Source organism: Rhincodon typus, chromosome 1 (genome assembly GCF_021869965.1).
Source record: "Rhincodon typus isolate 14 chromosome 1, sRhiTyp1.1, whole genome shotgun sequence".
Lineage (NCBI taxonomy): Eukaryota > Metazoa > Chordata > Chondrichthyes > Orectolobiformes > Rhincodontidae > Rhincodon > Rhincodon typus.
Genome location: NC_063332.1, coordinates 38604236 through 38626953, shown reverse-complemented (window position 1 = coordinate 38626953; position 22718 = coordinate 38604236). Strand labels below are relative to the sequence as shown.

Here is a 22718-nt window from a genome sequence, read left to right as displayed (position 1 = left end):
GGGGCGGGGCCAGGACTGTGAGAGTCGGAGGAGACGTGAGCGGGTGATGGGTAGCTGTGGGAAACGGCCTGGAAATGGCGGAGTGAGTGGGTCGCTGTTGGGATAATCTTCTCTGGTTTTAGCGTGAGGCCTGTTCTGCTGTAAGGTCGCGGTGAGTGTGTGTTCTCGGTAGGTGCGTTTTGATGTTGGCCTAGTGAATCCTCCGTGAATGTTGGAAATGTGATGATATCCGCACTGTTCTGCTGCTCTTCACCGCTGTAACGACCTATCGCTTATACAACAGAATTATCTGAACTCAGGTTCATAGCACCTCTCAGAAAAAAAAGGAGCACTTACTGTATGGTGTTAAACATTTGAAGTATTAATTAGGCTTCCGTTATATTTCTCTTGCCAGGATCTTACGTTTCCTCTTTCCAGATTCAGTAGTCATCTGATCAGTCTATAGCTTCGCTCCACAAACACCTACTTGAGATAACAAGCTGTAGAGCTGGATGAACACAGCAGGCCAAGCAGCATCAGAGGAGCAGGAAAGCTGACGTTTCGGGTCTAGACCCTTCTTCAGAAAAGTACCTACTTAAGAGATAGTAGGAACTGCAGATGCTGGAGAATCCGAGACAACAAGGTGCAGAGCTGGATGAACCCTTGAAGGGTCTAGGCCTGAAACGTCAGCCTCTCTGCTCCTATGATGCTGCTTGGCCGGCCTGCTGTGTTCATCCAGCTCTGCACCTTGTTGTCTCTACCTACTTAAGACATCGTTTCTAACATTGAATTTTCGGGGCTCCTGCAAGGAATTGTATCATGTACATTTTACTTTTATTTGAAACCATATTTTACCCTTCATGTCATAGGGTGGTTTGCTGTTGTAAGAAAAACATGTGCTGGCAGGTAAATATTGACCAGCGGCAGTACATTGACATTCATGCAAATTACACTCTATTCTGCAACGAAAATGTATATGAAAATGTACAGAATTGACTGAGCTTGGTAACTTGCGATTTCCAAAGCTTGTTCACCATCGACAAGTCAGGGGTAAAATGGAATGCTTCCCACTTGTCTGGATGAATGCAGCTCCATTAACACTAATGAAGTTTAACACCATCGAGGACAAACAGCCCACTTGTTGGTGCCACACCTGCAGACATTCAATTCCTCCACCACCAAGCCTCAGTAGCTACAGTTGTGCCATCTACAAGATGCACTGTAGACATTCACCAAGTCTCCATGGACAGCACCTGCCAAAACCATGACCACATCTTTAAGGATAAATGCAGCAGAGACATGGACATAATTTTGATTTGGAACTTTGTTGTCACGAGGTCAAAATCTAGGAAATTCCTTCCTTACAGTACTTTGGGCCGCATGGACTGCAGCAGTTCAACAAAATGAATTAAGAGCAGAAGTTGGCAGTTCAGTTGCCCAAGTCTGCTCTGTCATTCAGGAAGATTGTTGGCTTCAGTTCTACATCTGATATGCTTTGATTTCCTTGATGGTGAAGAATCTATTTACCTGTCTTGAAAATATTCATTGGTGTTGCATCTAGGATGAAACCAATTAGCAATATAGATCCTGAAACAGCTATACAAGAAATTTATTTAGAACTTTCATTAATTTAATTTTGCCATTCTGAACCTCTTAGAAAAGCTATCAAATATGTACTTATAATCTCCATTGCATAGGAAAAGTTTAGAAGCATATGGGTTATATGCAGGCAGATGGGACTAGTTTCGTTTGGGAAACTTGGTCAGCGTGGACGAGTTGGACCGAGGGATCTGTTTCCATCATATATAACTCTATAACGCTCTGTGACTCTAAATCCTGCATGATAATGGCTACCCTGATCATGTAGTTTCTTGCTGTATATCTCGCAAACTCATGAATGCGCCCAAGATTGTCATATGGTCCTGAAATGCGTCCAGTTTACCTTGGGTTACCCTAGAAGGGTAGGGTATCTCAAAATCGAGCAATAAGTGAAGGACGCTGTTTCAGATTCATTTTGTAATAGCAGCAGGAATAGCACCACTGCCATCTAGTTAAGAAGATGTTCTGCCTACTTCACAAAAGAGTAATGTGGTAAATAAATTTTGGTTCTGGAATGATGGTAACTATGTGGGTGATGTATTCCAAAAACCTGGCAGGTTGTATCAAGCAGCATATCCCTTTGGCTGTTCACAATAAGCAAGTCAGTAACTACTCAGTCAGTCTTTTTTGACAAAATTCACAACACAATGTCTAACTTTGGATATTATTCCATGAGTGGACACCATTTGCTAATTAAACTTGAGTGTGCTAAGATTTTTGCTGAGAATCAATTTAGGGTTGTTAGTCAGGCTCGTAGTATGGTACATATATTAATACTGAGCACCCTACTCTTTGCAGACAGAAAGAACATATATAAACAGAAAGAAAGAAAGAACATATGGAAGAACACAAACAATGCATCTGTTTTTCCTCGTCATTGTCTAGTTCAGTCTTCTGGGGCAGTGCCTGAATGAGAATTGCTGATGGTAACAAAGTATCTAACAACCCATGAACATAATATGCTTAAATTTGGTTTTGGGACAAGTCCCAAACTGACATTGTAAAACTTAACAGGGATGAGAAATGAAAGAGTTAAATTATGAAGACACATTGCACAGGTAAAGATTTTGTTTTTAGATTTTAAAAGAAACTACACAGAAGATTAAGGATATCTTATTGAACTGCCAATTTGATTCAATGAATTGATTGGGTAGACAGATAAACCTACTTGCTTAAGATAGAAATTCAGAAAAACTGGGAGGATATCCTTCAAGTCAGAGCTCAGCCATTCAGGGATTATTCTGCACGCACATGAAAGTAGTTGTGGAAATCTGGCATGCTCTTCTTTTCTATTCATTTGTGGGACATGGCGTTGCTAGTCCCAAGTTGCCTTTGAGAAGGGGTTGGTGAGCTGCCTTCTTGAACTACTACAGTCCATATGCTGTAGGTTGACCCACAATGGAGGGAATTCTAGGATTTTGACAGTTCCAAGTTAGGATGGTGAGTGGCTTGGTGGGGAGCTTGAATATGATGGTGGTCCCATGTTTCTGCTGTCCTCATCCTTTTAGATCAAAGTAGTTGTGGGTGTGGAAGGTGCTTCTGAGGATCTTTGGTGAATATCTGCAGTGCCTTGTAGATTGTACACACTGCTGCTACTGAGTGTCAGTGTTGGAGGGAGTGGATGTTTGTGGATGTGGTGCCAATCAAATGGGCTGCTTTGTCCTGGATGGTATCAGTTTTCTTTCATGGTGTTGGAGCTGCATCCATCTGGTCAAGTGGGAGTATTCCATCACATTCATGACTTGTGCCTTGTAGATGATGGGCAGGCTTTGGGGAGTCTGGAGGGGAGTTACTTACTGCAGTATTCGCAGTCTTTGAACTGCTCTTGTAGTCACTCTGTTTAAGGGGCATGTCCAGTTCAGTTTCTGCTTAATGATATCCATGAGGATGTTGATAGTGGGAGATTCAGTGATGATGACACCATTAAATGTCAAAGTATGGTGGTTTAGATTGTCTGTTATTGGTGATCGTCATTGCTTGGCGTTTGTGTGGCGCAAATGTTACTTGCCACTTGTCAGCCCAAGCCTGGATATTGTCCAGATCTTTTGCATTTGAACACAGACCCATTCAATATCTGAGGAGTCTCACAAGTGCTGAACATTGTGCAATCACCAACAAATATTGTCACTTATGACCTTTTGGTGGAGGAAAGGTTGTTGATGAAGCAGCCGAAGATGGTTAGGCCTAGGACACGATCCTGAGGAACTCTTTCCTCAAAACATTGTTGAGGCGAGGTCATTTGAAAATTTCAGAATTGACACCAATAGATTTTTGTTGACAAGTTTCTAAAGGGTTACAAAACGTGATGGCAGATTGAATTAAGATGATCTCACTTAATTGAGAACATTAAAGGGGATAATCAACCTGCTACCCTTGCAATGATTATGATTCATTAATCTAAAAATTGGATGGTAAAGGATAAACAGACCAACATAATAAAGTCTTTTAATCTCGTTAAATGAAATATAATGATCAATTATTGATAAGATTTATGTATCCAAGGCAAATAATTTTGTGAAAGATTATGATTGATCATCATGATCAACAGGGTGTCAAAAAGAATTCCTCAAGTGGGGTGACTGGGGTATTGGAGAGTTCCGAATTGATTGCTAGTCAGCAAATTGTCACCTCCAGGCAGTGTCTTCTCGGCACCTAATCGATATGTATGCTCAGAAGGCAAAGGACAGCTGACATGAAAGATCAAAATCCTGTTTGTCCCAGGAATTCTCATCAGAACTTCTCATCAGTCAGGGGACCTTTGAGTTTCCAGCTCAAGGCCTAATTTCTAAGCCAAAAGCTGCAGCTTTACATATTTCCATGCAATATCTGTGGTTGGTATGCTTGTTCTTGAAATCAAGAACTGCCCACATCTTTTGTAGTTGAATGAAGGCCTCTCAAATACTACAGTATTCTGCACTAAGATAACAAGGTGTAGAGCTGGATGAACAAAGCAGGCCAAGCAGCATCAGAGGAGCAGGAAGGCTGACATTTCGGGCCTAGACCCTTCTTCAGAAATGGGGGAGGAGAAGGGGATTCTGAAATAAATAGGGAGAGAGGGGGAGGCGGATAGAAGATGGATAGAGGAGAAGATAGGTGGAGAGCAAACAGACAGGTCAGTTTCAAGGCCGAAGAGATTACGAGAGAGTTGCAGTGGGAGAGAAATCCCCTGAGCTTTGTCCGGAGGGAGGAGGGTAACTTCTTCAGGCTAGGCATCCTTAAAAGAGGCTTCGCAGTGGGGTTAAAATTGTATCAGAGATAGTAGGAACTGCAGATGCTGGAGAATCTGAGATAACAAGGTGTAGAGCTGGATGAACACAGCAGGCCAAGCAGCATCTCTCTCCCTATTTATTTCAGAACCCCCTTCCCCTCCCCCATTTCTGATGAAGGGTGTAGGCCCGAAACATCAGCCTTCCTGCTCCTATGATGCTGCTTGGCCTGCTGTGTCCATCCAGCTCTACACCTTGTTATCTCAGATTCTCCAGCATCTGCAGTTCCTACTATCTCTGAAAGGACTAGAAGGGTTGGGCAACGTTGGGGACCGGGGAATTGGAAGTTCTGGAGGAGGTGGAGGGCGTGGGTGGTGTCACGGACGTAGGTAGGGAGTTCCTGGACCAAGGCGGAGAAAATGGAGTCGAGATAGGTGGAGATAAGTTCAGTGGGGCAGGAGCAGGCGGAGACAATGGGTCGACCAGGGCAGTCAGGTTTGTGAATTTTGGGAAGGAGATAAAAGCGGGTGGTGCGGGGTTGGGAAACGATGAGGTTGGAGGCTGTGGGTGGGAGGTCACCTGAAGTGATGAGGTTGTGGATGGTTTGAGAGATGGTGGTTTGGTGGTCGGGGGTGGGGTCATGATCAAGGGGGCGGTAGGAGTAGGTGTCGGAGAGTTGGTGCCTGGCCTCTGCGATGTAGAGGTCAGTGCGCCATACTGCAACTGCGCCTCCCTTGTCCGCGGGTTTTATGGTGAGGTTGGGATTGGAGCGGAGGGCTGCACGTTCTGTGGGGGAGAGGTTGGAGTGGGTGAGAGGGGTGGAGAGGTTGAGGCGATTGATGTCTCGACGGCAGTTGGAGATGAAGAGGTCGAGGGAGGGTAGCAGGCCTTGGGGTGGTGTCCAGGAGGAGGGGGTGTGTTGGAGGCGGGAGAAGGGGTCAGTAGAGGGAGGGTTAGGCTCACGGTTGAAGAAGTAAGCGCGGAGGCGGAGGCGGTGGAAAAACTGCTCTATGTCCAAACGTGAGCAGTATTCATTGATGTGTGGGTGGAGGGGGACAAAGGTGAGCCCTTTACTGAGGACTGACCGTTTGTCCTCCATAAGGGGGAGGTCTGGGGGGATGGTGAAAACTCGGTAGGGCTGGGTGTTGCTGTCTCCTCTGGAGCTGCTGGCTGTGGAGGCGGTGGGCGAAGTTGCGTCGGCGTTGGCGGTGGGTGGAGTTGCGTAGGCGTCGGTGATGGGCGGAGTTGCGTCAGTACCGGTGGTGGGCAGAGCGCTGTCGGCGGTGGGCGGAGTGGGGTAGGCGGCAGCAGCAGCGGTGACGGTAGGTGCGTCCTCAGTGTCTATGTGTTAGGGTAAACGAGGTTTCCAATGACCTGAACCCAGGCTTGGGGCAGTGCAGTGGCTCAACGGTTAGCACTGCTGCCTCACAGTGCCAGGGATCTGGGTTCGATACCACCCTCGGGCAACTGTATGGAGTTTGCACATTCTCCCCTTGTCTGCATGGGTATCCTCTGGGTGCTCCGGTTTCCTCCCACAGTCCAAAGATATGCAAGTTAAATACTAAATTGCTCATAGTGTCCACGGATGTGCAGGTTAGATGGTTTGGCCATGGGAAATTCAGGATTACAGGGTTAGGGTAGGGGTGCTCCTAGGATGCTCCTAGGCCGAATGCCCTGCTTCCACACTAGGGATTCTATGAAGAAAACCAAAGACCTTCACCAACAGAAATAAAAAATAACCTTAGTATGCATCTGTGAGAGGATTTAATAGACAACAATGAAAGCAAGAATATAGATGACCACCTTCACGGTCTTAGCTTTGCTGTATGTCTTGTTGACATTTGTCATTCCCTGCAGACCTTAACTCCTCCTCAGGAAATGGAAATTGTATTAATCTCATTTGATTTATGTAATTTGACCCAAAATATGAATTAAGTTTGTATTATGTGTTGCTTTATCTTGCACTAAATTAAATTTGTAATGATAGAGTTATAAGTTGCTATACAATATTAAATTCATCTGAATTCTGTTAACATAATTCTGAATTATGTGGGTTCTATTTGATTTAATATGAAGTGTTCGTACTTTCGCAGACAGGATAAACAGAAATCTTACGAGATCCCCAAATCTACACCTCCTATCTCACCAATGTAGATGATCATTTTGGCAAGTAAATCTTTCTGTCTAAAAGTTCTGACAATGGTTTCACATGTTAATACTGGACTATTTCTTATCAACTCAGTAAAAAAAGTTAATACCACAATCAATAAAAAGAGAAAATGCTGGAAATACTCTGCAGCTCAGACAGCAATTGTGAAAGGAGAAACACAGTAAATATTACAGTTTTATGATCCTACATCAGACCAGAATATTTCACTATATACTGGAACCAATGCAGAGAATTCTGGAGAAATTCAGCAGGTCTGGCAGCATCTATGGAGAGAGAAACAAGTTAATGTTTCCAGTCCAGTGTGACTTCTTCAGACTGGACATTGGATCTGAGGAAGATAAATTACACTGGAGGAGAGAATTTGATTTAGCCAAAACTTTGATTATTCGCTTTTAAGCCAAGTTTATTTTCCTTGGATCCATGTCTCAATTGAACACATTTTATTACTGCAGTAATGTCTTAGATGGGGAGTAGCTACTGCTAAGACTGAGAAAAATGGACTTGAATGTAATGTGAAGACAGAGAAGAGAAGCAGTTTTAGAAAAGGTTTTTGTAAACCAGAGATGATGCACAACATATTATTTGAGGAGCAGGAACACCCTTAAACGTTTCCTTAAAAAAAAAATTATTATTGAAATTTGCTGAGTGCAAACCCTAGATTTACTGACACTCATAGCTAAACTGGTGAATATGAATATGACTGTCGTGGCAGGATTCAAGATCTGTGGAAAGAACCAGAGTGATAGGACTCAAGGCTTCATGTGTACCTTCAGTATGCATTGTTGCAAGTTATTTATCCATTTTTCTAGAAGAAAGATAAGTGGAGGGGCAGGAAGTGTTAAGGCAAGAAAACTGCAAAAGGACTTGGACAGGCTAGGAGAGTGGACAAAGAAGTGGCAGATGGCATATAATGTGGGAATTTCTAAGGTTATGCACTTTGATAGGAAGAACAGAGATGTAGACTATTTTCTAAGTGGGGAAAAGCCTCAGAAATCTGAAGCAGAAAGGCACTTAGGATTTTAGGATTTGGCATTAGTTCAAATTCTTTTAAGGTTTGCTTGCAGGTTCAGTTGACAGTTAAGAAGGCAAATGCAATGTTAGCCTTCATTTTTAAAGGTCTAGAGCACAAGAACAGAGATGTACTGCTGTGGCTGTCTTAGGCTTTGTTCAGACCACATTAGAACATAGAACAGTACAGCACAGGAACAGGCCCTTCGACCCACTATGTCTATGCCGACCATGAAGTGGTTCGAAATTAACCCCATCTACCTGCACATGGTTCGTCTATTCCCTGCCGGTTCATGTGTCTGCCCAAGTGCCTATTAAATGTTGCTATTGTATCTGCTTCTACCACCTCCCCTGGTAGCACTTTCCAGACATCTACCATCCTGTGTATAAAAAAATGCCTTGCCTCACATCTCCTTTAAACTCACCACCTCTCGTCGTAGACCTGTGCCCCCTAGTTTTTGACATTTCCAATAGGAAAAAGACTCTTGACTATCCACCCTATCCATGCCTCTCATAATTTTATACACTTCTATCAGATTGCCCACCAGCCTCTGACACTCGATGAAACAATCCTTGTTTGCCCAACTTCTCCTTTTAGCTAATTAGAATATTGTGAGCAGCTTTGGGCCTGTATCTATGGAAGGATGTGCTGGCCTTGGAGGGGATCCAGAGGAGGTCCACAAGAATGATCCCAGGAATGAAGTGCTTGTCATATAAAGAGCAGTTGAGGACTCTGGGGCTATGCTCAATGGAGTTTAGAACGATGAGGGGATGGGAATCTCATTGAAACTTACAGAATTCTGAGAGGCCTGGATGGAACGCATGTGTAGAAGATGTTTCCAATCGTAGGAGAGACTAGGACCCGAGGGCACAGCCTCAGGGTGAAGGGACAACACTTTGGAACTGAGATGAGGAGGAGTTTCTACAGCCAGAGGCTGGTGAATCTGTGGAATTCATTGCCGAAGAAAGTTATGGAGGCTAAGTCATTGAGTGCATTTAAGACAGAGCTAGATTCTTGATTAGTATAAGGATCAAGGGTTATCATAGTGTCATAGAATCACTACAGCATGGAAGCAGACCCAGACCTACCCCCAACTCTAGTCCCATAACACTGCATTTACCATGGCTAATCCATCTAGCCTGCACATCCCTAGACACCGTGAGCAATTTAGCATGGCCAATCTACGTAACCGGCACACCTTTGGACTCTGGGAGGAAACCAACACAGACACAGGGAGAATGTGCAAACTCCACACAGACAGTAACACGAGGCTGGAATTGAAACTGGGTCCCTGGCACTGTGAGGCAGCAGTGCTAACAACTGAGCCACCGTGGTTACCGGGGAGAAATCAGGAGAATGGGGTTGAGAAACATATCAGCCATGATCAAATGGCAGAACAGATTTGATGGGCCAAATGGTGTAATTCTGCACCTATGTCTTATGATCTTATAGTATTGTAAAGACTACAAAAGATACTTGGCAGTTGATCATTATTGGTCTCATGATCTGAATATCCAAGAGTAAATGTTCCATGTGGATGATTATAGTTTTTTTTTATTCATTCATGGATGTAGGCATCGCTGATTGAGCCCATTCCTAATTGTACTGAAAAAGGTAGGAACAAGCTGCCTCCTTGAATTATTGCAGTCTGTTTGGTGTAGGTAGACCCTCAATGTTGTTAAGGAGAGAGTTCCAGGATTTTAACCTGGTGACACTGAAGGAACAGTGTGTGGGTTGAAGGAGAACTTGTAGATGCTGGTTTTCCTATATATTTTTCGCTCTCTCAGTGGTATTGCTCATGGGTTTATCTAAAGATCCTTGGTGAATTTTTGCAGTGCATCGTGCAGATTGTGCGCATAAATCTAGTTCTGAGGAAGAATCAAACTAGACTTGAAATGTTAACTCTACTACTGTCCACAGGCTCCCATCCTGCAGAGTTTCTCCAACGTTCTCTGTATTTGTTGTTTATGATACATGCTGCTGCTGAGTGTTGGTGATGGTGGGACTGAATGTTTGTGGAAGTGGTACCAGTTAAGTGAGTTGATTTGTCCTGGATGGTGCGAAGCTTTTTGAGTGTTGTTGGAGCTGCATTCATTGAGTGATGGAGTATACAGCATGGAAACAGGCCCTTTGGCCCAAACGGTCCATGCTGACCATTGTGCCCACTCAGCTAGTTCCAATTGCCCACATTTGGTCCATATCCCTCTAAACCCTTACCATCCATTACCTATCCAATGCTTTTTAAATGCTGCTATTGTACCTGGCAGCCCATTCCATATACGCAACACTCTCTGCGTGAAGAAGTTGTCCCTCAGGTCCTTCTTAAATCTTTGCCCTCTCACCTTAAACCAATGTCCTCTGGTTTTCAATTCCTCAACCTATCTATGCCCTTCATGATTTTATATACCTCAATAAGGTCACCCCTCATTCTCCCACGTTCCAAGGAATAAAGTCCTATCCTGCTAACCTTTCCCTATAACTTAGGCCTACTGGTCCTGGCAACATCCTCGTAAATCTTCTTTGCACACTTTCCAGTTTAACTGTGTCTTTCCAATAACAGGGTGACCAAAACTGTACATAATACTCCCAAGTGCGGCCTTACCAGGTAACTGTAACATAATGTGCCAACTCCTATTGTAAATGCCTCGACCAGTGAAGGTCAGCATGCTAAATGCCTTCTTCCCCACCCTGTCTACCTGTGACACCAATTTCTTAGAACTATGTACTTGTACTCCTAGGTCCCTCTGTTCTACAACACTCCTCAGGACCTTACCATATACTGTAAAAGTCCTACCTTGGTTTGACTTTCCAAAGTGCAACGCCCCACATTTATCTGTATTTGCTAATCCTCAGCCCACTTCCCCATCTGATCAAGGTTCCTCTGTAATTTTTGATAACCTTACTCACTATCAACGATACCTCCTAATTTTCTATTATCTGCAAACTTACTAATCATGCCTTGTGCACTCACGTCCAGATCATTTATGTAAATAACAAATGCCATCCAGATAAATCAGGAACAGAAACAAGTTGCTGGAAAAACTCAGCAGGTCTAGCAGCATCTGTGAAGAAAAAAATCAGAGTTAACGTTTTGGGTCCAGTGACCCTTCCTCAGAACTGGGAAAGGGTCACTGGACCCCTTTTTCATCCAGATAAATGGCGGGTTTTCCATCACACTCTTGAATTGTGCCTTGTAGATGGACAACACGCAATGAGACATTCAGGTATGCATCCTTAACTCAAAAAGCCTGTCCTTCATGTGACTACTACAACTTAACCCTGGTGTAGAGATGTGGAAAAGCGGTATGTCTGAAGACACGACAGTACAATGAATTGACATATATTTTCAGCTTGAGCTAGTAGATGGCAAATGTTAAGAATGAATGCTCCTCATCTAACTACAAAGCTGTTGTTAGATACTAGGTGGAACTTTCAAGCAGGGAGTCCATTACCAGACCAAGTGGATATCAGGAATGCCTTGATTAAAGTTGCTGAAGAAAGCAATGACTCAGAAGTTAAAAGTGAGACTGGGTCTTTGGTTAACTATGAACTCAAAAAAAATTCTGAATTTCTATTTATAATTATTGTGTGTTAAGCACTATAACGTTGCTGCAAGCAAGGCAATTCAATCCAGGGAAATGCAACTTGATGTAGCTATGACACATATCCTGCTCCTGGATTTCTGCAGAAAGTCACTAGATTTACCTCAGCCATGAACACAGCAACAGAAAGAGCAGCGGAAATGAACGTTGAACCAAAATTCACTGTGTGTGTGAAGCAAAAGAGAAATGAGAAAGAGTTGCAGAAATCATCCAAGAAAGTATTTGAGACTTTCTGGTCATTGTGCATCAGACTAGTATGACCACAATACTTGTATAAATGCAAGGATATGTAACAAATTCAGTTATCGATATGGTGTGACTAAGTTCCCAGAAATAACCTAAGAAAGCAGTGCATTGTCAGGCAGAGAATCTCACAATGTCAATGGTGTGGTCCTTTCCTCTGAGCTTTGGGCACTATGAAAATTCATCTCTGAAGGGACACTTCAATCCCTTCAGTTTCTTAAAACATTCAATAGTTCCCTTCCAAACACAGTAGTAGCTGACAGGATTCTGCATCATTTATAGCAGCTTCAGGGGAGCAAAGATTTTCCAAATGATAAAAAATAAAGAAGAACCTGAGGGCAGTTATGTCTCAGAATAGGCTGGATGGAATTGCAGTTGTGTCTATTGAGAAGGAAATAGCATCTAGCTTAGTTTCCCACAATTTGGTACCAGAATTTGCTGCAAGCATATCAAAGGAAGATGGATTTCAGAAAGTAGGTGGCATGGCACCGATCATGGTTGGTGATTTTCTTTTTAAATTGTTTGATCTTCATTATAAGTATACATAAGAATTAAATGGGGAATATATAGAAGACAGTAGTAAATGGTAATTACAACAAAGTTAAATCTGCTTACCCGGAGACCATGATCCACAATTGGAATGAAAAGCTGAAGATCCATGAAAACTCTAAGTGTTTCTGCCATCACCGATGCCTGCAAGAATGCTTACTTCTATGAACTAGTATTTTATCTTTATTCTCTTCTACTGTTAAGGTGCTAGCATTCTTGTCAGCTCTGATGAGGAATCTGCAAATAATTTTCTGATTCCATTTAACAAGTTCTCGTGTTCATGTCTACTTATTCAATATCATTACTGTCAGTGAAATTACTGAAGATGGCAAAATGGGTGGCCAACTACCCCATCCAATGGGAAATGTGTACCTCAAATTTCATCAGTCAGTTTAATTAAGGAGTGTACTCAATGCAGCTATAAAAATTTACTTAGATTGTGCTAAGGGAACTTTATAGTCCTGAACAAGAATGATATTTAAGCTTCCTACTTTGGTTCAGATATTTGTCAGAACCTAGTTATTGTATAGAATTACACTTTGACCATAGGATCTCAAAATATCAGAGGATGCTAAATGCACATTGATGTTTCATTATTGATAAGACTATTATAAGTGAATTTAAACAAGTTGTAAAATATGCATAGCTGGAAAGTAAAATGAGATTATAAACAAAGGTAAAATACAATGAAGAGGAACAACAAAAATTGATCAGGTTGTTAGAGTTGAAGTATAGTAACAAGGTTGTAAAGTAAATAATTGAATTGTAAAAATACTGTAATTAGATAAATCATTTAAATTGGATACAGTAAAATTTGAAATTTGACACTTGAAAAAGAATTTGGAAACAAAGTAATTGATAATATGTCAACCTACAACATAACGTGAACAAATGACTAGAGAATTTCTGGCCGAATCAATGTTTTATATACATTAATCGTATCTTCCTTCCTTGTGTTTTTTGTGCCCCAGTTTATTAAACCAAGGAATCCATATGCTTTAAAAATGTAAGAAGTAGGGACAGGAATAGGCTATTTAGTCCTTTGTCCCCATTCTGCCATATAACAAGATCACGACTGAACTTGTATTTCAGCACCATACTTGTTGATGTTTTCATATCTAGAAATCTGTTGATGTTTTAAATATCTAGAAATCTGTCAATCTTGGCCTTAAACATACCTGACAACTGAGCCTCCATAGCTCTCTGCCGTGGAGAATTCCAAAGATTCATCAAGTTCTGAGTGAACAGATTTCTTCTTACCTCACCCCTAAATAACCTGTCCCATGTTCTGCTTTATTAACTGCTGTCTCAGCTTGGCCTGTCACCATCAATGATATATAAATATATACTGCCAGGTAAGTCTGCCCTGTACCTATTTTAGACATGTGTCCTAGTTTAATACAATTCCCCTTGTTCATCCTACCAAACTAAATCACTTCAGTTCATTCAATTTTATCTATCACTTATCCATCCATTTTACCAGGATGCTTCTAACTTCTTGACGTTTCATACCATCACAATTATTCTATTGTGAAGATTTTATTTTAAAAATTGTATTTTTAAGGAGTAGTGCTATTTAAAATTACTCTAAACATTTTAAAAGAATCAATGTTTTACATGTCAGAATCTAAGAGCTGCTTTGACATGAAGGACAGTCTCACACCTCTGGAGTTTGGCTCTTTTGTTCATGTTTGAACCAAGTCTGTAATGAGATCAGGAGCTGAGTCACCCAAACCGAGCATGAGTGAGCAGGTTATTCTATTGCAAGTACCGCTTGATAGCACTGTTGACAACTTCTTCCATCACTTTTGATTATCAAAAGTAGACTGATACAGGATTAATTAATTGAGTTGGATATGTTGTGATTTTTGTGCTTCAGGCATACCTGGTTAATTTTCAACATTGTCGAGTAGATGCCAGTGTTGTAATTGTACTGGATCAGCTTGGCAAGGAGTGTGACTAGTTATGTAACACGAATCTTCAGTACTAATACCAGATTTTGATCACCACCTATAAACTTTGTAGTGTCCAGTGTTCAGCCATTTCTTGATATCACAGGGCATGAATCAAATTGGCTGGGGACCTCAGGAGGAGGCTGTGATGAATCATCCCCTTGTTAAGTTGGATATTTTTGGATATTTCAATGTTGACTTTAGCACTTATGCTGGCCTTCCCCCATCATTGAGGATGGGTTTTTTTGGCCCCTCCCCCCACCTCTTGTTAGTGGTTTAAATATCCACCATTTTTCATGACTGGATGTGGCAGCACTGTAAAACTTAGATCTGATCCATTTGTTGTGGGATTGTTCAGTGCTGTCAGTTGCATGTTTCTTCTGCTGTTCTGCATGCAAGTAATCCTGGATTGTAGCTTCAGCAGGATAATGTCAAATTTTCAGCTAAGCCTGCTGCTGTTCTTGGTGTGCCAGCTTGCAGTCTTCATTGAACCAGGATTGATCTGCTAACTTCATTTTAATGGTAGAAAGGGGGATATGCTGAACCAGGAGATTGCGGTTGAAAATAATTCTGCTGATTTATAACAGTGTCTCATGGATGTCCAGTTTTGACTTGCTAGAACTTTTGACTCACTAGATCTGTTTGACCTCTATCCAATTTTGCAGTGTTACTGTTGCAAAACAATTGGAGGGTATTCTCAACTTGAAGACAGGACATTGTATCCAGAAAGACTGTATGGTGATTACTCATACTGATGCAGTCATGCATGGATTCATCTGTGATGGATGGATTGGTGAGGACAACATGAAGTAGATTTTTCCCTCTTGTTTTTCCTCGCCACTGGCTGCAGATCCAGACTGGCATTGCATCCTTTTAGGACCCGGCCAGTTTGGTCATTAGTGGTGTTGCTGACCCACAATTGGTGATGGACATTGCAGTCGCCCACTGAAAGTACATTTTATATCCTTGTCACTTTCTGTGCTTCCTCAAAGTGGTGTCCAACATGCAGGTATACTCATCCATCAGCTGATGAGTTGTGGTAGATGGTAATCAGCAGGTAAAGATGGCAAATTTCCTTCCTTAAATGATGTAGTTGTAGATCCTTTAATTTATTGCATAGCTGTGTAACATTTTGCTTAATAACCTTTGATAATAATTATACAATAAACTAACTTTTGATCTTATTTCAAACTAAACCTTGAAAAATCAAAAACTAAAAGAGAGCTAAGTGAGCTATATTAATTTACGGTTCACTAACCACTCTGTAAATACACCATTTGATCGTGACAGTTGTCATAATATGGAACTCTCCCTCAACTACACTATATGGTAAATAGCATAACTGCTTTTAAGGGGAAGTCAGGTAGGTACATTAGGAATGAAAAAAAGTTAAGGTTATGCTGATGCAATTGGATGAAAAGAGGTGGGAGAAGAATTGACTAAAGCATTTTAAAAATAGCTGCATAAAACCAGTTGTACTGAATTATCTCTTTCTATGTTGTAAACTCTAGGCAGTATTTTCTAATCCATTACTACCTCATATAAGTGAATATCCCCTATCAAATTGAGTATCAGATCATTATATGCATTATTATGAGCTGGTTGTCCGTTAGCCTGGAAATTACCTTTTGTAGTAATAATGATACTCTGTCTTAACAGGCATTTTGTGCTGGAAAGCTATATAGTTAACAATTTTAATAGCTGACACTTATACAATGAGATAAACATTTGGTAATCACCAATAATAACTTCCACACTTTGTTGTCAACATGAATTTTGTGATTCGGTAATTGCTTTACAATCCTATGAACATACAAAACTATTGTTGAGAAAGACCTGCCTGCCCATCAGGTTTACCCTACACCATGTTTGCTAAATCATATGACCATAGCCATCAGTATGACTAAAGACTACTTCTCTAACCTGAACACTGCTCTCCCACAACCCCTACCCTCCCAAAATAATTGATCCAGCTTCTTCTTGAAAGCTACAGTGTGCACAACACCAACTGACAATATATTTCCAAAGTGTCTCAATTCACTGGGACAAGAATTGCATAGTATTCAATTTATTTCACTCTTAGATCATTTAAACTCTTGTTCTAAGGAGGGGTCACCGGACCCAAAACGTTAACTCTGATTTTGCTTCACAGATGCTGCCAGATCTGCTGAGCTTTTCGAGCAATGTCTGTTTTTGGTTCTGATTTACAGCCTCCTCAGTTCTTCTGGTTTTTATTTAAACTCCTGTCCCTGATTCTGCCCATGCTGTTGAGATCTTTTAATAGTATCCCATCCAGCTTTTTAATTATTTTTACAGACATCTTTTAGTTCACCTCTTTGTACTGGTCTAAAGTAAATAGATCACATTTCTGGAGCCTATTTGACATTAAAACAGAGACTACATTTCAAAAAATACCTATTTGTCAGTTAAGTGTTTTGAAATATTCAGAGATCATGAACAGCAATATAGGGCGGCTCGGTGGCTCAGTGGTTAGCACTGCTGCCTCACAGCACCAGGGACCCGGGTTCAATTCCATCCTCTGGCGACTGTCTGTGTGGAGTTTGCACATTCTCCCCGTGTCTGCGTGGGTTTCCTCTGGGTGCTCCAGTTTCCTCGCACAGTCCAAAGATGTGCAGGCTAGGTGGATTGGCCATGCTAAATTGCCCATAGTGTTCAGGGATGTGCAGATTAAGTAGGTTATGGGGAATAGGTCTGGATGGGATGCTCTGAGGGTCGATGTAGACTTGTTGGGCCGAAGGGCCTGTCCCCACACTGTAGGGATTCTATGATCTAATAAATGAGTACTTTCTTGCTAATATTACCTTGGTATGTAATGCTGTCTTCTGTTTTTGAACATAAAATCCTTAGTATCATACTGAAAAATTCATTGACTCAGTGCACCCTTGATCTATGCTTCGAAAAAATTGAGGGTGTTATTCCTTCTAAAAATTAAGTGGTGGGACCCCCTCCATTCTATCTAAGCCTGAAAGATTTTGAGGACTTGATAGATTCTATGAGTAAACGGCTTTTCTGAAGATGTACTTTACAGAATATTCATTTCTATTTTAGACAGCTGTTTCCAGACAAATGGTCATTTTAAAAAAGGCAGCCTTTAACTGAAACCAAGAGCTTTGTCTAAAACTTAAAATGGCTCAAAATAATTTGCATCATAGTGCCATGACATAATATGTCCCTGGGATGGATACAGAGATGATAAAGACTGTCTTGGAACAGGCTTGAGAGATCATTATCTTTTAAAGAATAGAAGGATTGGAAGAAGTAGGGGCAAAAAAGTAAGCGGGAAGATTGCATTGAATACCCAAATAAGTCTTCACGTTTCCTTCCAAGCCAATCACCATTCTGACTTGGAAACATATCGCTGTTCCTTCAGAGTGGTTGTGTCAAAATCCTAGAATTCCCTCCCCAGCAGCATTGTGGGTGTACCTACAGTTTATAGATTGCGCTTTAAATTGCTAGTGCAGTCAAGCCAGATCCCACTCAGACATAAGTGACGCTGTGGTTCTCATTAAATCTCATTAAAATGTTTCCTCCTTTGCAAGGGATTCCAGTTCTTTCCCTGTGAGGATCCAACCCTTCGAATGTTCACTAAGCTTTTCTGATTCAGACTATCTCAACAACTGCTCTCATGGTGGTAGCTGAATCTCTTCTTTTGAGTTTTTTACTCATATAAATTTATCAATTCATACCCTTGGAATTTTTTTCCCTGAAATTGAGTTTGCTGTTATGGCAAACTTTATTATTCCTAAATTTGTTCATCAGCCCCCGAGTAAAGGAAAATCTGAAATGTGCCTCCTGCCTCAGTGCAGCAGTCACCATTTTAAAGAATAATGAAAAGGTAGGACAACTCTGTCATAAAGCAACTTGACCTCAGCCTTTTAAAACAATACTTTCGTATGCTTCTACTGCATTAAAAATAAAAGTTACATTCTAACTAGAATACCTGGACCATGAATTAGATTCATAATAGAGTTAATAGCTGAGATATTAATATTTGGTCACCTTGACTATCACAATGGTTAACAGGATACAAGAGACTAATTGATGATGTCTCCCAGAAACCACTTGTGATCTGTAGAATGTTTAACAACCAGTGATGCGACAACCACAATTCCTTACTTGGAGTCATGGTTTTACAATTTCGACAGCCAATCACTTGATAATAGTCACCTTGACTGCCAAGAGTAGAAAAAGCAGGACCAGGTGCTACCAGACAGAACCATCAAGTCTCTATTCGCAGAACCATCAGTAAACAGATTTTTAATGCAACGTGTCAATTTAGCACCACTGTCTACAGGAGAACAGCCTTAATTAAGCATTTGCATCTTTAAACCAGTACACTGGATCATTAGAGGAACTTATGATCGTATGTTTCTTTTACTTATGAAGTTTAATTTCTATCAATCCATCCTATGCTACTTTGCAACTTGTGTTTCTGCCTGCCTGTGGTGTGTGAGAGACATAGAAGAAGGGGTATATGTTTAAATTTCAATAATTTTCTATATCTTTGTCTTTTAGCAATAAAACTAACTCCCTATTTGTTAATTCAAGGAATCGGGCTGACTTATTTTTTATTTCCCGATCGACAGGTAGTTAAGTAGGTGCTGAATTGATAATATCTTATTCTTTTAACCAGTTAAACCCTGTTATAACCAACATAGGAATGAGTCCTAGAGAGGAGTCATCTTACTGCTCCTAATCTGGCCATAACTTGTTTATGCAATGCATTTTAATATGCATAGGCCTCAGGGCATCAACTTGGGACCCCACTGCATTTAACAAACTGGTGCAGAAAACATATAATACAAAATCCAAGATTGATAAAATTTATGGATCACTGCTGCTGTTAATTCTTTCAAAGTGTTTTGTATTCAGATGCCTAGTAAGTGGTCAAAAATACCTACGTCAATGTGTGAGAATATCAGTTTGAGTACTCTCAGCACTGGATTGCAAATATTTTTGTGATCTGGACATACAAGGATTAGGAACTATTTTTAGATTCATTAAACTCAGTTCATTTATTGCTGAACCTGATTGACTTTACATTTATTCTCTTGTAATTTACAAGTCCTTCTTGCTCTGCTAATGTAGGCATCCTTCATTTTGATCGGTTAAAGAGATACAAACGTGTTTGCCTTATTAATTCAACTCCCAGGTAATTTCATTTCTTTCATTGCTTGTTGTTTGTTGGAACGTGCAGCATCTTGCTGAATGAACAATATTTAAACCTAAGTCTGCAGGGGTAGGCATGCTGTATGAAATGCGCTGTCCTTGCAAAGTCCAATTGTTGATTGTCATGATGTTAACTCAAACAAAAAAGTAGTATGTACATTTATATAACTAACTGTACAGCAGTGAAAATGCAGTGGGTTACGGATATACTTGCATTTCAAAACAATAATGGATGATCATGGTAAAATTTGAGGTGATGTTCTCAGATTGTAGGGGAAGAAATTGCAAGTTCTTTTCTATGCTAGGTCGTAGAGTCATACAGTATAGAAACTGGCCCTTCAGCCCACTGTGTCTATTCTGACCAACAACACCAAACTATGCTAATACCATTTACCTGCGCTTGGTGCATAGCCTACTATGCCCTGGCGTTTTAAATGCTTATCCAGATGCTTCTTTAATGTTGCAAGTGTACATGCCTCCATTACTCTCTCGGGAGAGCATTCTATATTTCTTCCACCCTCTGGGTAAAAAAAATTTCCTCAGATCCTCTCTGAACCACTTACCCCTTACCTTAAACTAATGCCTTCTGGTCTTAGTTGTGTCTGTCATTGGAAATGTACTCAATCTATGTCTCTAAATTTTGTATACCTTGAGCAGGTCTCTGCCCAGTCTTCTATGCTCCAAAGGGAAACAAACTAAGTCTCTCCATCTTAGGCAACATCCTGGTGAATAGTGCTTATTTTCTCTCCACATTACGCCTCTACCATAATTCATGTTGCCACTATTAGCTGCCACATAGTGGTGCTTTTCAGAAGATTGAATGCTAATGTGAATTGATATTAATTATCTCTCAAAACTAGTGTTCAAATTCCTGCCCACAGGAGAACGTTTAGTCCTTAGAACAGCAATATAACCAGCTGGGAGATAGGGACAACACTAAGGGCTAGTGGTAAATACAGAGTAGTGGATAGTGAACTTAAAAGGTTCCCACTTTCCAATGCCAAACACCATTTATGGCTAGCTTCCAGGATACTTAACTTTACCTTTGGAATTAACTCAAAATAAGTTACTAGAAGACAAGTGGACTTTAACTCCAAAGAAATTTTTGCCTGAGGTCAGCAATAATTAACAAGGGACTGAATTTGCAGCAATCAACTGTTGGGAGGAAAAATGGCTTTGGTGTAGGCAGAAATTTGATTGCTCCAAATTATTGCAACTATAGATGCAGCAAAGTTTCAACGTCCAAAATCAGAAACAAATATACAAAATGATGGAAAATCTAAGTTGACCAAATAGTATCTCTGTATGGAACAGATGACTAAATCTCTTTATATATTATATTGTACTAAAGTAGAGTTTTAACCATTCAGTAAATTTAACTTGAGTCTTTTTGATGAAAGGATTGGCCATTTTTAATACTGTTGCATTTGTGGTAATAGGCTTTTGCCTACTTAGACATTGGCATTTATGTAAACAAAATACTTTTTAAAAATCATTACTGTTAGGAAATCTTAGAAGTGTGTAAAATAAAGACAGAAGTATAAAACCAGAGGTGCTAAAATTCTGAGTCAGAAGCCATGCTGATAGCAATGAGCAGTGCAGTTAGCATTGCTGATGAGCTAAATGAGTTAACATTTCAGGTTTATACTCATGTCAGAATGTTAAAAAGTCATATCTGAGAGGAAAGCATAAGTTTGCTTACTGAGGCTTTGATGGATTAGTTTTGGTAGGAGTTGTAAATGCTGGAAGAAGTCTGGAATTGCAAGTTTTGGAGAGGCTGGACACTATGCAGTCATATTTAAATTGCACTCCTGCAATGCAGTGAGGAGCTTGATTTAAGTTTAACTGCTGCTGCCTGGGTGTTTAAAGGTTCAGGAATCTCAGCAGTGAAATTGAGGAGAAAACTGCTTACTAAATTAGGTTGATCTTTTTTTTTTTTACAGAAGTCTTTACATTAGATCCAATTTGTTCAAGGAACTCTATAACCTCTTTATTGCCCTCCTATCAGTCACAAGAGAGAAAAAAATTATAATGAGACATTGCCATTAAATTGAACTTATTTCCTGAAACCCCTTCCCCCTTCCAATAACCAACAACAGATTAGCACCCATGACCCCATTCGGCTCAGTCCAACCACCTGCCGGCCCTTCCCTTTAAAGTTTGAGATATGTCAATATTGGGATTTCAGGGTCCATACCATAGATTCAACTAATAAGTAATGCAGAATACAAGTTCTTTATATTATTGTGAACAGATTGCTGTTCTTGTACATTTTCCTATAATTATTATTGTTTAATTAACATTGAAGAGTTCTTCCTTTTACAGCGAAACGGAATGGCTCTAGCAGGAATCCGTGTAATTGAGCTTGCAGGTCTAGCACCTGGTCCCTTGTGTGGAATGATTTTGGCTGATTTTGGTGCCAAAGTTGTACGCATAGATCGAACAAGGATGGCGGTAGTTGACGTGTTAGGTCGAGGCAAACGCTCAGTGGCCTTGAATCTGAAGAAACCAGAAGGAGCCAAAGTGTTGAAGCAACTTTGTAATCAGTCTGATGTTCTCATTGAACCTTTCCGTAAAGGTAAGACACAAAATAAAATTACATTTGTGAATTCTTGGATCTCTCTGTACACATTTTTAAAAATGTAATAGTTAGTTGAAAAGACTGAAAATTTAAAATACTGTTTAAAATATTTACCCATGTAAGTAACCTGAAAACCAGCAGGTTTGGCAGCATCTATGGCAGGAAATGAAAGTCAACGTTTTGAGTCAAGTGTCCCTTCTTCAGAACTGAAGGTAGCTAGGAAAGGTTGGTATATATGCAGAAGATAGGGTCATGGGAGGGTTGAGGAGTAAACGATAGGTGGAGATAGAGCCCAAAGACAGAGAAAAACAGTTGGATAGACAAAAGAGTGGATAAGGGTCAGTCTAGGAGAATGAATACTTGTTAATGGGTACTATTAGCAGCTGACAATAGGTTGTGTGTGGTAGCAGCCCATGTGATGACGAGCCCTGATGCATGGGGGTGGGGGAAAGACATAGGGAAAGGCACTCAAGCCCTAAAATTGTTGAACTCGATCCAGAATTCCCAAGTGTTGGTGAGATGGTAGGAACTGCAGATGCTGGAGAATCTGAGATAACAAGGTGTAGAGCTGGATGAACACAGCAGGCCAAGCAGCATCAGAGGAGCAGGAAAGCTGATGTTTCGGGCCTAGACCCTTC

General features: G+C 40.8%; 1 protein-coding gene across 4 annotated transcripts in view; it reads left to right on the top strand.

Annotated features, from left to right (window-relative positions):
• The first annotated feature begins 7 nt into the window (after window positions 1-7).
• The window catches only part of amacr (alpha-methylacyl-CoA racemase), a 78379-nt gene continuing 55668 nt past the window's right edge, over window positions 8-22718 (top strand). Inside the window, exons 1-3 of one of the 4 annotated variants that reach the window (XM_048599719.1) lie at window positions 8-151; window positions 19419-19482; window positions 21825-22077. In XM_048599719.1, coding sequence (XP_048455676.1) covers window positions 21834-22077 — 244 coding nt within the window. In that variant the 5' untranslated portion in view covers window positions 8-151; window positions 19419-19482; window positions 21825-21833. Of the gene's footprint in view, window positions 169-19418; window positions 19483-21824; window positions 22078-22718 lie in introns of all 4 variants that reach the window. The other 3 variants (XM_048599708.1, XM_048599712.1, XM_048599703.1) reach the window with 3 other exon arrangements.